This window comes from Oncorhynchus clarkii, chromosome 12, assembly GCF_045791955.1.
Source record: "Oncorhynchus clarkii lewisi isolate Uvic-CL-2024 chromosome 12, UVic_Ocla_1.0, whole genome shotgun sequence".
In the NCBI taxonomy this organism is placed as follows: Eukaryota; Metazoa; Chordata; class Actinopteri; order Salmoniformes; family Salmonidae; genus Oncorhynchus; species Oncorhynchus clarkii.
Window position 1 is genome coordinate 86,018,980 of NC_092158.1, and position 16,026 is coordinate 86,035,005.

The following is a 16,026-nucleotide window of genomic DNA, read 5'->3' on the forward strand; positions in this document are numbered from 1 at the left end:
ATGGCCATTGGCTCAACTTACCCCATGGCCATTGGCTCAACTTACTCAAGGCAAACATGTTGACTAAATTAGCCCACACAGCTACAAGGATGCACTTTCATGCTAGGTTTACGACCTCATATTGAAGCTTATAGAGACCTCAACAGATGTGTAGAACAATCTTAAAATTATCTACTTTGGTTTAGAAACCAGCATCATGAAACCTCTAGTGTTTTAAATGGTATATACGTGTTATCAGAACTATTGCATTTGTGGTTTCTATCTGATTTAACTTGAGATTAATGAAATTATAACTTTACATTCTGACCTGGACACATGGTGGCCTCGCGCTATTAGACTTTCGCGTGCACCAATGACAGTGAGCATTCATGCTGGGATTGTAGGCCAATTTGGAACTCTAGAATGACTTACATTACCAGTCATGCAATTCAATTTAAAACACTCTGTCCGTTTCTGAGAATTTGTAAGATCCTTATTTGCATAAAATAGACAGAGACCAGTCAACCAAAATTAGCCAATAGCGTTTATTCCCGAGAGCGCTGGTCATAATACCATGTACATTGGTTTATGTACCTCACATTTTGTCCAATAGCTTTTTAGATGTCCCTCCTCTTCTCCGACAAAGAAAAAGCAGCTTCAAAAGTCCATTCCAACCCCTTAATGCACATACATTACACACTAAATCTGGATTATCTCCTGAAGTCTCATCACAGTTTATTACCACTTAGCTGACAGTTCCAGTCCCCCCCAGATACGGAAAACCTGGAGGGGTTCTCGCTCTCTTATTTTATATCCACAGAGTTATAGCTGAGTCGGTTCAAACATAGTTTAAGGATCCTCTTTGTTTTTGTTAGGCACACACATGCATTCCTCTCGTCCCCCCTCCAACCCAGTTGGAGCTGTGTTTATTATTTTTAATTACTCCTTGTTCATGCTACATAACCTCTAATCCTAATGGTTAAGTTTCTGGGTAGAATTATTTAATCATTTATCTTAAACCTTGATAAAATATCTTAACAATTATCCAATCTGCTGGCATGGAATTTTGTGATACTGTATCGTATTGCATCTCATAAAGCAAAGAGTTCCAGAGGAGAAGTGCTGATATGAATAAGATTATATGGACTGAACGGCTACTGGTAACTTGACCAAATTCTCCAGCTTTTATAGGAATCACAATATGGGCAATGGAAAATGATGGGGACCCCTGTAAATAATTAGCAATGGAGCAAGGTTCGACTTTAGTACATTTCAATAGTCATGGGGTGCTGAATGTTTAATTGCTGAATCATAGAGCTCTAATCTGGCTCACTTTCCTCTATCATAGATCACAGGAGCAGGGACACATCCCATCAAAGCTCGCAGGGACACATCCCATCAGAGCTCGCAGGGACCCATCCTGTCAGAGCTCACAGGGACCCATCCCATCAGAGCTCATAGGAGCAGGAACACGTCCCATCAGAGCTCACAGGAGCAGGAACACTTCCCGTCAGAGCTCACAGGAGCAGGAACACGTCCTATCAGAGCTCACAGGAGCAGGAACACGTCCCGTCAGAGCTCACAGGAGCAGGGACACATCCCATCAGAGCTCACAGGAGCAGGAACACGTCCCATCAGAGCTCACAGGAGCAGGAACACGTCCCGTCAGAGCTCACAGGAGCAGGAACACGTCACAGGAGCAGGAACACATCAGAGCTCACAGGAGCAGGAACAAGTCCCGTCCCATCAGAGCTCAGAGCTCACAGGAGCAGGAACACGTCCCATCAGAGCTCACAGGAGCAGGAACACATCCCGTCAGAGCTCACAGGAGCAGGAACACGTCCCATCAGAGCTCACAGGAGCAGGAACACATCCCATCAGAGCTCACAGGAGCAGGAACACGTCCCATCAGAGCTCACAGGAGCAGGAACACTTCCCATCAGAGGTCACAGGAGCAGGAACACGTCCCATCAGAGCTCACAGGAGCAGGAACACGTCCCATCAGAGCTCACAGGAGCAGGGACATGTCCCGTCATTCATTAAGCATCTCACAAGGTAAGGTTTGTCCTTATGAAATTGGAGTTGGGTGAGAAAGAATCCTAAAGATGGTCCAATGGGCATGGTGTGAAGCCTCTCTCTTTGTGTCAGTCTGCTAAATCTCCTGATGTCCTCTAGGGTGAGATTCAGGTCCTGCTGAACAACTTGCAGCAGGAGATTAAGTACATGCAGGGGCAGCTCAATACCAGGATATCATCCCTGCGCAGAGGGTGGGCATCCCTACAACCCTCCCAACAGTCAGCGTCCCTGCGACCAATGCAATGCTCCAACACCATCTCCAATCACCACCATGGTGGGACCAACGTGGAATGATGGAGTGAATACCACATGTGGAGATTTCTACTGCAAGAGAAAGGGTAATTTAAGCTTTCTTTTATGAGTAAGGAAATTGCTACTCCCGAGTGGTGAAGCGGTCTAAGGCACTGCATCTCAGTGCTAGAGGCGTCACTACAGACACCCTGGTTCGAATCCAGGCTGTATCACAACCGGCCGTGATTGGGAGTCCCATAGGGCGGCGCACAATTGGCCCAGTGTCGTCCGGGTTTGGCCGGTGTAGGCCGTCATCGTAAATGAGAATTTGTTCTTAACTGACTTGCCTAGTTAAATAAAGGTTAAATAAAAATACATAAAAAATGTAATTAGTGGTTGTTCTGTATGGTGACATGAGTAGAGTGGACTGACTTCTCCCACTTGTCACAGATACCTGGAGTAGATGTGGTGCATTGTTCCATAATGACCATCACCGAGGCCAACCCTCAGAGCCAGACTGGCAGCCGGCCGGGGGCTGAGCCTGAGACACCTGCTGTAGCGCTTCAGAACAGTGGATGATGGATCTTCAGGAGAGGGAAGTAGATTAATCTATCTGATGAGAAAGACCACTCCTTAAGGAACCTGTTTAAATATTCTTTGTAGACACAAAACTGACCCCAAGGCTGAGGTATTCACTTTAAATCATGTCAGTTAAAAATAGCGCCTGATCATTGTATTTTAACTGTGAGAATGGTACTAATCATTTGGAGAATTTGTTGATGTGGTTTACAGAACAAGCCTGTACCACCACCTCCCCCGATGGGAATGTATCTGGGGAACTCTGGTCTTCCCAAAGGGGGGAATCCTTACTTCAGGAAAGCAGGTGAATATGGTTTAATTGAAATGCTGTGCCAGCCAATTATCGCTTTCTCTGGTGATCTCCTGCCTGCTAACATCTTTCCTCTAGTCTAACAGCAGGTCTATGGGAAAAATATCCCAGGATGCTCTACTCTGATGGGACCACCTCAACACCATCAAGCCAGCTCCGTTGACAGTTCCCTGCCCAACACTCCACCTTCGTGGCACAGATGACAGAAACTTGCCCCTGGAACTCTACCCTACTTTGGTATGAATCCTTCCAAAGTTAATTGATTTCATAAACTGAGCTTTTTACAGTTGCATAGCAAGTGGTTGAAGTAGCAGCACTGTTTTTCATTTTGTCTCACAGGCCATTTGCCCAGAGGGACCATATCCACACATGAATATTTCAGACTTCAGCATAGAAAAACCCCCTCTCTACTTCATGTCTTGATGTTCACATTAATTTAATATGCTGTATGTTCTATCATCATTTATAGTTGCTATATGTTACATACTGGATGTACAATATGTAAATCAATATTTTATTAATATATGAACCATTACAAAAAATATAGAAAAGCATTTTTAATGTACCACCATATACAGCATCTCAATATACAACTTTTATGTATGGGTACCTCACTTGAGATCAGTGATGAACTGTTTTCTAATAGGATATTTCCTAAATCAGGTTTAGCTCCAGTGTTTGGCCCAGAAATATTTCCTTTTGTGTTTCCAGCTCTCTGAGGCCTGGCCCTCAAAAGTACCCAAATTGTTGGCTTTATGCAGACACCTCTCCCCCCCACTAGAGAGAGTTGTTCTCACACCCTGACTTGAGGTTTACCAACAGTAGGTGCTGTGTGCACTGTCTTTAGTTCCAGACCCATTCTAACCTGATTCAATAAGCAATTGACCAGACCCACACTAACCTGATTCAACAAGCAATTGACCAGACCCACACTAACCTGATTCAACAAGCAATTGACCAGACCCACTCTAACCTGATTCAACAAGCAATTGACCAGACCCACTCTAACCTGATTCAACAAGCAACTGACCAGACCCACTCTCACCGGATTCCACAAGCAACTGACCAGACCCACTCTAACCTGATTCCACAAGCAACTGACCAGACACACTCTAACCTGATTCAACAAGCAACTGACCAGACCCATGGTCTTCAATTTAGACCATAATTATTGAATCAGGTGTGTATACACACTTCCTCCACAGTGTAGCTTTCTAAGGGAGATGTCATGTTATATAATTTGCTGTTAAATATGTTGTGGTGAGGTTATGTTATGTGGTGAACCATTCACCTCTATGTCTGGGAGTAGAAGATATGTTATGTAGTGAACCATTCACCTCTATGTCTGGGAGTAGAGGATATGTTATGTAGTGAACCATTCACCTCTATCATGTCTGGGAGTAGAGGATATGTTATGTAGTGAACCATTCACCTCTATCATGTCTGAGAGTAGAGGATATGTTATGTAGTGAACCATTCTGAGAGTAGAGGATATGTTATGTAGTGAACCATTCACCTCTATCATGTTTGAGAGTAGAGGATATGTTATGTAGTGAACCATTCACCTCTATCATGTCTGAGAGTAGAGGATATGTTATGTATGTATGTAGTGAACCATTCACCTCTATCATGTCTGAGAGTAGAGGATATGTTATGTAGTGAACCATTCACCTCCACAGTGGTGGAACAAATACCCAACTGTCATACTTGAGTAAAAGTAAAGATACCCTAATAGAAAATGACTCAAGTCAAGGTGAAAGCCAACCAGTAAAATACTATTTGAGTAAAAGTCTAAAAGTATTTTGTTTTAAGTATACTTATTTATCAAAGGTAAATGTAATTGCTAAAATATAAGTAATTTCACATTCCTTATATTAAGCAAACCAGACGGTACGATTTAAGTACTTTTGGGTGTCAGGGAAAATGTATGGAGTAAAAAGTACATTATTTTCTTTAGGAATGTAGTGAAGTAAAAGTAATCAAAAATATAAATAGTAAAGTACAAATAACTAAAAATAACTACTTAAGTAGTACTTTAAAGTATGTTTACTTAAGTACTTTACACCACTGGTAGAGAACCATTCACCCCTTTCATGTATGGGACTAGAGGATATGTTATGTAGTGAACCATTCACCTCTATCATGTCTGAGAGTAGAGGATATGTTATGTACTGAACCATTCACCTCTATCATGTCTGAGAGTAGAGGATATGTTATGTAGTGAACCATTCTGAGAGTAGAGGATATGTTATGTAGTGAACCATTCACCTCTATCATGTCTGAGAGTAGAGGATATGTTATGTAGTGAACCATTCACCTCTATCATGTCTGGGAGTAGAGGATATGTTATGTATTGAACCATTCTGAGAGTAGAGGATATGTTATGTAGTGAACCATTCACCTCTATCATGTCTGGGAGTAGAGGATATGTTATGTAGTGAACCATTCACCTCTATCATGTCTGAGAGTAGAGGATATGTTATGTATGTATGTAGTGAACCATTCACCTCTATCATGTCTGGGAGTAGAGGATATGTTATGTATGTATGTAGTGAACCATTCACCTCTATCATGTCTGGGAGTAGAGGATATGTTATGTATGTATGTAGTGAACCATTCACCTCTATCATGTCTGAGAGTAGAGGATATGTTATGTAGTGAACCATTCACCTCTATCATGTCTGAGAGTAGAGGATATGTTATGTAGTGAACCATTCACCTCTATCATGTCTGAGAGTAGAGGATATGTTATGTAGTGAACCATTCACCTCTATGTCTGAGAGTAGAGGATAGGTTATGTAGTGAACCATTCACCTCTATCATGTCTGAGAGTAGAGGATATGTTATGTAGTGAACCATTCACCTCTATCATGTCTGAGAGTAGAGGATATGTTATGTAGTGAACCATTCACCTCTATCATGTCTGAGAGTAGAGGATATGTTATGTAGTGAACCATTCACCTCTATGTCTGAGAGTAGAGGATAGGTTATGTAGTGAACCATTCACCTCTATCATGTCTGAGAGTAGAGGATATGTTATGTAGTGAACCATTCACCTCTATCATGTCTGGGAGTAGAGGATATGTTATGTAGTGAACCATTCACCTCTATCATGTCTGGGAGTAGAGGATATGTTATGTAGTGAACCATTCACCTCTATCATGTCTGAGAGTAGAGGATAGGTTATGTAGTGAACCATTCACCTCTATGTCTGAGAGTAGAAGATATGTTATGTAGTGAACCATTCACCTCTATCATGTCTGAGAGTAGAGGATATGTTATGTAGTGAACCATTCACCTCTATGTCTGAGAGTAGAGGATAGGTTATGTAGTGAACCATTCACCTCTATGTCTGAGAGTAGAAGATATGTTATGTAGTGAACCATTCACCTCTATCATGTCTGAGAGTAGAGGATATGTTATGTAGTGAACCATTCACCTCTATCATGTCTGAGAGTAGAGGATATGTTATGTAGTGAACCATTCACCTCTATCATGTCTGAGAGTAGAGGATATGTTATGTAGTGAACCATTCACCTCTATCATGTCTGAGAGTAGAGGATATGTTATGTAGTGAACCATTCACCTCTATCATGTCTGAGAGTAGAGGATATGTTATGTATGTATGTAGTGAACCATTCACCTCTATCATGTCTGGGAGTAGAGGATATGTTATGTATGTATGTAGTGAACCATTCACCTCTATCATGTCTGGGAGTAGAGGATATGTTATGTAGTGAACCATTCACCTCTATCATGTCTGAGAGTAGAGGATATGTTATGTACTGAACCATTCACCTCTATCATGTCTGAGAGTAGAGGATAGGTTATGTAGTGAACCATTCACCTCTATCATGTCTGAGAGTAGAGGATATGTTATGTAGTGAACCATTCACCTCTATCATGTCTGGGAGTAGAGGATATGTTATGTAGTGAACCATTCACCTCTATCATGTCTGGGAGTAGAGGATATGTTATGTAGTGAACCATTCACCTCTATCATGTCTGAGAGTAGAGGATATGTTATGTAGTGAACCATTCACCTCTATCATGTCTGGGAGTAGAGGATATGTTATGTAGTGAACCATTCACCTCTATCATGTCTGAGAGTAGAGGATATGTTATGTAGTGAACCATTCACCTCTATCATGTCTGGGAGTAGAGGATATGTTATGTAGTGAACCATTCACCTCTATCATGTCTGGGAGTAGAGGATATGTTATGTAGTGAACCATTCACCTCTATCATGTCTGAGAGTAGAGGATATGTTATGTAGTGAACCATTCACCTCTATCATGTCTGGGAGTAGAGGATATGTTATGTAGTGAACCATTCACCTCTATCATGTCTGAGAGTAGAGGATGTGTTATGTAGTGAACCATTCACCTCTATCATGTCTGGGAGTAGAGGATATGTTATGTAGTGAACCATTCACCTCTATCATGTCTGAGAGTAGAGGATATGTTATGTAGTGAACCATTCACCTCTATCATGTCTGAGAGTAGAGGATATGTTATGTACTGAACCATTCACCTCTATCATGTCTGAGAGTAGAGGATATGTTATGTATGTATGTAGTGAACCATTCACCTCTATCATGTCTGGGAGTAGAGGATATGTTATGTATGTTATGTAGTGAACCATTCACCTCTATCATGTCTGGGAGTAGAGGATATGTTATGTATGTATGTAGTGAACCATTCACCTCTATGTCTGAGAGTAGAAGATATGTTATGTAGTGAACCATTCACCTCTATCATGTCTGAGAGTAGAGGATATGTTATGTAGTGAACCATTCACCTCTATCATGTCTGAGAGTAGAGGATATGTTATGTAGTGAACCATTCACCTCTATCATGTCTGAGAGTAGAGGATATGTTATGTAGTGAACCATTCACCTCTATTATGTCTGAGAGTAGAGGATATGTTATGTAGTGAACCATTCTGAGAGTAGAGGATATGTTATGTAGTGAACCATTCACCTCTATCATGTCTGGGAGTAGAGGATATGTTATGTAGTGAACCATTCTGAGAGTAGAGGATATGTTATGTAGTGAACCATTCACCTCTATCATGTCTGAGAGTAGAGGATATGTTATGTAGTGAACCATTCACCTCTATCATGTCTGAGAGTAGAGGATATGTTATGTAGTGAACCATTCACCTCTATCATGTCTGGGAGTAGAGGATATGTTATGTAGTGAACCATTCACCTCTATCATGTCTGAGAGTAGAGGATATGTTATGTAGTGAACCATTCACCTCTATCATGTCTGAGAGTAGAGGATATGTTATGTAGTGAACCATTCACCTCTATCATGTCTGAGAGTAGAGGATATGTTATGTAGTGAACCATTCACCTCTATCATGTCTGAGAGTAGAGGATATGTTATGTATGTATGTAGTGAACCATTTACCTCTATCATGTCTGGGAGTAGAGGATATGTTATGTATGTATGTAGTGAACCATTCACCTCTATCATGTCTGGGAGTAGAGGATATGTTATGTATGTATGTAGTGAACCATTCACCTCTATCATGTCTGAGAGTAGAGGATATGTTATGTAGTGAACCATTCACCTCTATCATGTCTGAGAGTAGAGGATATGTTATGTAGTGAACCATTCACCTCTATGTCTGAGAGTAGAGGATAGGTTATGTAGTGAACCATTCACCTCTATCATGTCTGAGAGTAGAGGATATGTTATGTAGTGAACCATTCACCTCTATCATGTCTGGGAGTAGAGGATATGTTATGTAGTGAACCATTCACCTCTATCATGTCTGGGAGTAGAGGATAGGTTATGTAGTGAACCATTCACCTCTATGTCTGAGAGTAGAAGATATGTTATGTAGTGAACCATTCACCTCTATCATGTCTGAGAGTAGAGGATATGTTATGTAGTGAACCATTCACCTCTATGTCTGAGAGTAGAGGATAGGTTATGTAGTGAACCATTCACCTCTATGTCTGAGAGTAGAAGATATGTTATGTAGTGAACCATTCACCTCTATCATGTCTGAGAGTAGAGGATATGTTATGTAGTGAACCATTCACCTCTATCATGTCTGAGAGTAGAGGATATGTTATGTAGTGAACCATTCACCTCTATCATGTCTGAGAGTAGAGGATATGTTATGTAGTGAACCATTCACCTCTATTATGTCTGAGAGTAGAGGATATGTTATGTAGTGAACCATTCTGAGAGTAGAGGATATGTTATGTAGTGAACCATTCACCTCTATCATGTCTGGGAGTAGAGGATATGTTATGTAGTGAACCATTCACCTCTATCATGTCTGGGAGTAGAGGATATGTTATGTAGTGAACCATTCACCTCTATCATGTCTGAGAGTAGAGGATATGTTATGTAGTGAACCATTCACCTCTATCATGTCTGGGAGTAGAGGATATGTTATGTAGTGAACCATTCACCTCTATCATGTCTGAGAGTAGAGGATAGGTTATGTAGTGAACCATTCTGGGAGTAGAGGATATGTTATGTAGTGAACCATTCACCTCTATGTCTGGGAGTAGAGGATATGTTATGTAGTGAACCATTCACCTCTATCATGTCTGAGAGTAGAGGATATGTTATGTACTGAACCATTCACCTCTATCATGTCTGAGAGTAGAGGATATGTTATGTAGTGAACCATTCACCTCTATCATGTCTGAGAGTAGAGGATATGTTATGTAGTGAACCATTCACCTCTATCATGTCTGAGAGTAGAGGATATGTTATGTAGTGAACCATTCACCTCTATCATGTCTGGGAGTAGAGGATATGTTATGTAGTGAACCATTCTGAGAGTAGAGGATATGTTATGTAGTGAACCATTCACCTCTATCATGTCTGAGAGTAGAGGATATGTTATGTAGTGAACCATTCACCTCTATCATGTCTGAGAGTAGAGGATATGTTATGTAGTGAACCATTCACCTCTATCATGTCTGAGAGTAGAGGATATGTTATGTACTGAACCATTCACCTCTATCATGTCTGAGAGTAGAGGATATGTTATGTAGTGAACCATTCACCTCTATCATGTCTGAGAGTAGAGGATATGTTATGTAGTGAACCATTCACCTCTATCATGTCTGAGAGTAGAGGATATGTTATGTAGTGAACCATTCACCTCTATCATGTCTGAGAGTAGAGGATATGTTATGTAGTGAACCATTCACCTCTATCATGTCTGGGAGTAGAGGATATGTTATGTAGTGAACCATTCACCTCTATCATGTCTGAGAGTAGAGGATATGTTATGTAGTGAACCATTCACCTCTATCATGTCTGAGAGTAGAGGATATGTTATGTACTGAACCATTCACCTCTATCATGTCTGAGAGTAGAGGATAGGTTATGTAGTGAACCATTCACCTCTATCATGTCTGAGAGTAGAGGATATGTTATGTAGTGAACCATTCACCTCTATCATGTCTGAGAGTAGAGGATATGTTATGTAGTGAACCATTCACCTCTATCATGTCTGAGAGTAGAGGATATGTTATGTAGTGAACCATTCACCTCTATCATGTCTGAGAGTAGAGGATATGTTATGTAGTGAACCATTCACCTCTATCATGTCTGGGAGTAGAGGATATGTTATGTAGTGAACCATTCACCTCTATCATGTCTGGGAGTAGAGGATATGTTATGTAGTGAACCATTCTGAGAGTAGAGGATATGTTATGTACTGAACCATTCACCTCTATCATGTCTGAGAGTAGAGGATAGGTTATGTAGTGAACCATTCACCTCTATCATGTCTGGGAGTAGAGGATATGTTATGTAGTGAACCATTCACCTCTATCATGTCTGAGAGTAGAGGATATGTTATGTAGTGAACCATTCACCTCCATCATGTCTGGGAGTAGAGGATATGTTATGTAGTGAACCATTCACCTCTATCATGTCTGGGAGTAGAGGATATGTTATGTAGTGAACCATTCTGAGAGTAGAGGATATGTTATGTAGTGAACCATTCACCTCTATCATGTCTGAGAGTAGAGGATATGTTATGTACTGAACCATTCACCTCTATCATGTCTGAGAGTAGAGGATATGTTATGTAGTGAACCATTCACCTCTATCATGTCTGAGAGTAGAGGATATGTTATGTAGTGAACCATTCACCTCTATCATGTCTGAGAGTAGAGGATAGGTTATGTAGTGAACCATTCACCTCTATCATGTCTGAGAGTAGAGGATATGTTATGTATGTATGTAGTGAACCATTCTGGGAGTAGAGGATATGTTATGTAGTGAACCATTCACCTCTATGTCTGGGAGTAGAGGATAGGTTATGTAGTGAACCATTCACCTCTATCATGTCTGAGAGTAGAGGATATGTTATGTATGTATGTAGTGAACCATTCTGGGAGTAGGGAGTCTAGTGTTACGCACATCACCTGAACCCAGGTTGCACATAGAAAGCATCAGTAGAGTTAGAAGTCATTGTTGTCACACACTCTGGTTTGTTATATTTACCTGCCTATAGTCTCCCTAATAACAGGTCACAACAGTGTGGACTAACTTTGAAAAGTTGATGGCGTGTGTCCATTTGAAGTGGTTGTTGTAGCGTACCATTCCAGTTGTACTGGAAGTGACTGTCTTTGAATGACAAACCCACAAATTAATGCTCTGAAAATAATTGTGTTTTGTTGTTTAACCTCATTTATCCCTAACCTATGACTCTATCACACACAAGTAGGCCTACTTCGTGTTCCTATTGGTGGAGAGGTTCTAGAGCAGACACCACTGTGGTAAAGACATACTGTATATTTCCTGTTATTTGAAGGCTCAGTTTAGTTGTGATGTGAAGGTCTTGTATTAGCAGGATGTCTGCACTCTGTCTCTGTTGTGCAATCTTCCTCTGCCTTCTTTGCTGCACCTTGGCTGAGAAAGGTGAGTGGTGTTTATTTTAGTTTTATATTGGGAGGTGGACATCCTTTTGAGTTCATGGAAAGGGGTGTTTTTTTATTTAACATTTCATCTAGTCAATTTTACATTTAAAATATATTATGTACAGTCGACTCCTGATAAGCGCACTTTCAATAAGTACAATACAGTTTTCCAGTCTCATTTCAATGACATGATTTTTAATAGCTTGCTCCTGATAACTGCATATCTGGCACAACAGTCCCAAGACATTGCCTTTTTCAGGAGTCCACTGTAATCTAGAGTCCACTGTAATCTAGAGTCCACTGTAATCTAAAGTCCACTGTAATCTAGAGTTGCAATATCATAGATATACAGATGCTGTTTTCAAGTCATTTACTTTTCAAGCGTAATATTCATGTTGTGTGTGTTTTTCTTCCATTCTCCCATCTGCTCATGAAAGGGAGCAAGGGACTGCTGGTCCAAAAGCAGGAGGGAGACACTATGACCATCCACTGCAGCACCTCTCTGCCAGACCAAGAAAACCTGAGTGTGTACATGCGCCTAACAAAAGAGATTCTAGTCCTAGACCAGGAAACAGAAAAATTAAGAGGTTTGAACCACGAGAGGTTCAAACTCAGATTGACGACTAACGGAAGACTCAACAAAATGGGCATCACCATCACAAACCTGACCATAGAAGACTCTGGGGCCTACTGGTGTGTGTACAGTGTTTATAAGAAAAACAAGATTGAGAAGACTGAGGGGGAAGGAGCTGTTTTGCTGGTGGTAAATGGTGAGTGTCTCAGCCAGTCCTGATTTGTTCCCTAACATTCCATTTGGCACTTACTGCACCCTTCAATGTTCAAGTTTTTTGTGGTCATATGCTCAAGCACAGTGAAATGCTTAACTTGCCAGCCTTACCCTACAGTGCAGCATTCAATATCAAAATAGTATAACTAATAAGCAATTAAATAGAAAACAACATGAGAAATAAGATATGGAGCTGGATAAATGGATGTGAATGGTTATCAGTAATCCATGAACAGCAGTGTAGTGGTAGTGATACATCTAATACAATGGGGGAGCAGTAGTTATGAACCATTTAACAGTCTTATGGTCAGGGGACAGAAGCTGTTTAGGAGCCTGTTGGTCTGAGCCTTTATGGACCGGTACCGTCTGCTGGACAGCAATTTTTCTGGCCTTTCACAGCCTGGCATGTATGTCCTGGATACAGATCTGTACGTTGGAAGCTGCTCCACTGGTTATACCTATCCAGATCCTACAGATCTGCAAATATTGAATGTTAATGGGGTCAAGAGGGTTAGGGAATGATTCAGGACCATTGTCTTAATGTGATCTCTGAGCAGCACAGTCTCATAGGAACTAATCCTAATTTGAGCTACCAGGCTGTAACTTCTAAACACGTTCAGACTGGTCAGTTTGTTGAGTTTAATTGGACTGAACTGAATTAAAATGTGTGCTACCCTGGTGTGTTGCTGTGCCACAGATGAGGAGTGTGACCAGAATGACGCATCCTCAGGGCTAGGAATGTCCTGGTATCTAGTCCTGGTCTCAGCTGTCACTGCTGGCTCTGTGCTTCTCCTGAGTCTGCTCATCCTCTTCATCTGGGTCATCCCCAGGGTAAGTACTACAGTAAAGTGTGTGTGCCCACATGAAAAATACTGCAGTTTACTATAGAATACTACAGTAGTGACTATAGAATTCTGTAGTAAATTGTAGTATACTGTACAATACTATACACTGTAGTATCCCTCAATCATGTGTAGTACTTAATGTTGTAGTATACTGCAGTATTATATGAAAAAAACCTGAGTAAATTCTACAGTATTGTCCCCAAAAACACTACAGTCTGCAAAAACACTAGACTTTAATGATAGTAAATACTACAGTATTTAATTGGCATAACCCCTAACCATTCCCCTCCCCATATCCACATTTGTGCTAGGTTAGTTCAGAGCTTCTGCTTTTTTCTATATCTTCTCAGACCCCAGTCCTACCTACCTAACTACAGGTTATGGAAAATGTTCTCTTTTAGTATTTCCCCAGTAGGTTTCCTCAAGGAAAAAGCCTCCACTTCTATGTCAAAGATAATAAAACTAAAATACTATAGTAAATACTACAGTAATGTCCGCAATGGCACAACAGTAAATACTACAGTATATTACAGTCCGCAAAAACACGACAGTAAATACTACGGTATACAATCCGCAAGCACACTGCAGTAAATACTACAGTATACTACAGTAAATACTACACTCTGCAAAAACACTTAATTAAATACTTTATTATATAATACAGTTAATTTACATCATTATTTTTACTATAGTTAACTGTAGATACTAAAGTATAATACAGTAAATACTACTTTAGTACGCAGAAACACTACTGTATATACTACAGTATATTACAGTCCGCAAAAACACTACAGTAAATACTATAGTATAAAATACAGTTTTCTTTTACCACAGTATTTATACTATAGTTAACTGTAAATACTACAGTAAATACTACTTTACTCCACAAAAACACTACAGTGAATACCACAGTATTTATATCATAGTATACTATAGTATTTTTTTTTGTGTGTGTGTGTGTGTGTAGGTGTTTAAGCTTGTGAATCTGTGTGTAGGTGTTTAAGCTTGTGAATCTGTGTGTAGGTGTTTAAACTTGTGAATCTGTGTGTAGATGTTTGAGTGTGTGTGTCGGGTGGCAAGATTGCCACCTCAGCACTGTCTCCACTGACCTGTCTTTGGTAGGGAAATGCACAGTTTTTAACTTCAGCCTTTTGCTTTGACTGATGTAATCTGTTGGGGAAGTTCTATTATCAGTACTGTCACAACATATTTGACAGGATATAGCTCCGTATACTAGACATGTTCAGTGGTATTGTTTGATTTCATCTACATTGATCGTATTTCATGAGTTATGACCTGCTTCTGGGGAATTGCGCAAATTCTGCCCCTGCATATTCCGTCTCATCTATCTCGCGTGTGCGTGTGTGTGTGTGTGCGTGTGTGGGTGTGCGTGCGTGCGTGCGTGCGTGTGTGTGTACAGTATACATGCACATTTTTGACATTTGCAATGTGTTGATGATAATGTTAGTTCAATTAATTTCAATTCCATACACAAGGTATTTACTGAAACACACGACCCCTTCTGATCCCCCCCCCCCTTCTAAAGACACGGCGACAGGAAGCCTAGAGGTTAAGAGCGTTGAGCCAGTAACAGAAAAGGCGCTGGTTAGAATCCCCGAGCAGACTTGGTGAAAAATGTGTTGCTGTGCTTTTGAGCAAGGCACTTAACCCTAATTGCTCCTGTAAGTCGCTCTGGATAAGAGTGTCAGTTAAATGTTAATAACATAGCGTACTAATAGTACCTTTTCTGACCAAGATCTCTTGTCTTCCCAGTTAAAGGCATGGCGTGCAACGATTAGACCAACACAGAGCAAGAGTAGCGATGTCTATGAAGACATGCGCACCACCATTAGACGTGCACACCCCCCCCAGATGGGTTATTAGTGATGTTGCACGGCAGCCATCTTTACTTTGGGCACCAACCTAAGACAGGTTGCTACGGGTGTTGCACAGCAGCCATCTTTACTTTGGGCACGACCTTCGGACAGCTTGTTACTGATGATGTACGGCAGCCATCTTTAATTTGGGTCCAAATGGAAGCTCATGTCAGCTGACTAAGAGACAATTATGTAAACATACTGTAATACATGATGTCAACGAAGGACTTTGGAAGATATATTCTCAGGTTGTGTTAAGTAGCAAGGGTTTGCATCAATGATGTACTCTTATGTCAGTCATTCAACCTCAAGGTAAGCTACCTATATACTGTAGCTACTTAAGTACACAGCATTGTATGTGACTGACATCACACATTGTAAATGGTTGTTCATACAGAGGTTCGTTATAGTCCTTGACCCTGACGTATCAG

At 40.7% G+C, this 16,026-nt stretch overlaps 1 protein-coding gene across 1 annotated transcript in view; it reads left to right on the top strand.

Annotated features, from left to right (window-relative positions):
* Positions 1-16,026, top strand: part of LOC139421786 (nuclear speckle splicing regulatory protein 1-like) — a 21,155-nt gene continuing 5,129 nt past the window's right edge. The window contains exons 1-5 of the mRNA XM_071172906.1: positions 1-50; positions 1,328-2,034; positions 2,155-2,393; positions 2,737-3,169; positions 3,254-3,412. Coding sequence (XP_071029007.1) covers positions 1-50; positions 1,328-2,034; positions 2,155-2,159 — 762 coding nt within the window. The 3' untranslated portion in view covers positions 2,160-2,393; positions 2,737-3,169; positions 3,254-3,412. The remainder of the gene's footprint in view (positions 51-1,327; positions 2,035-2,154; positions 2,394-2,736; positions 3,170-3,253; positions 3,413-16,026) is intronic.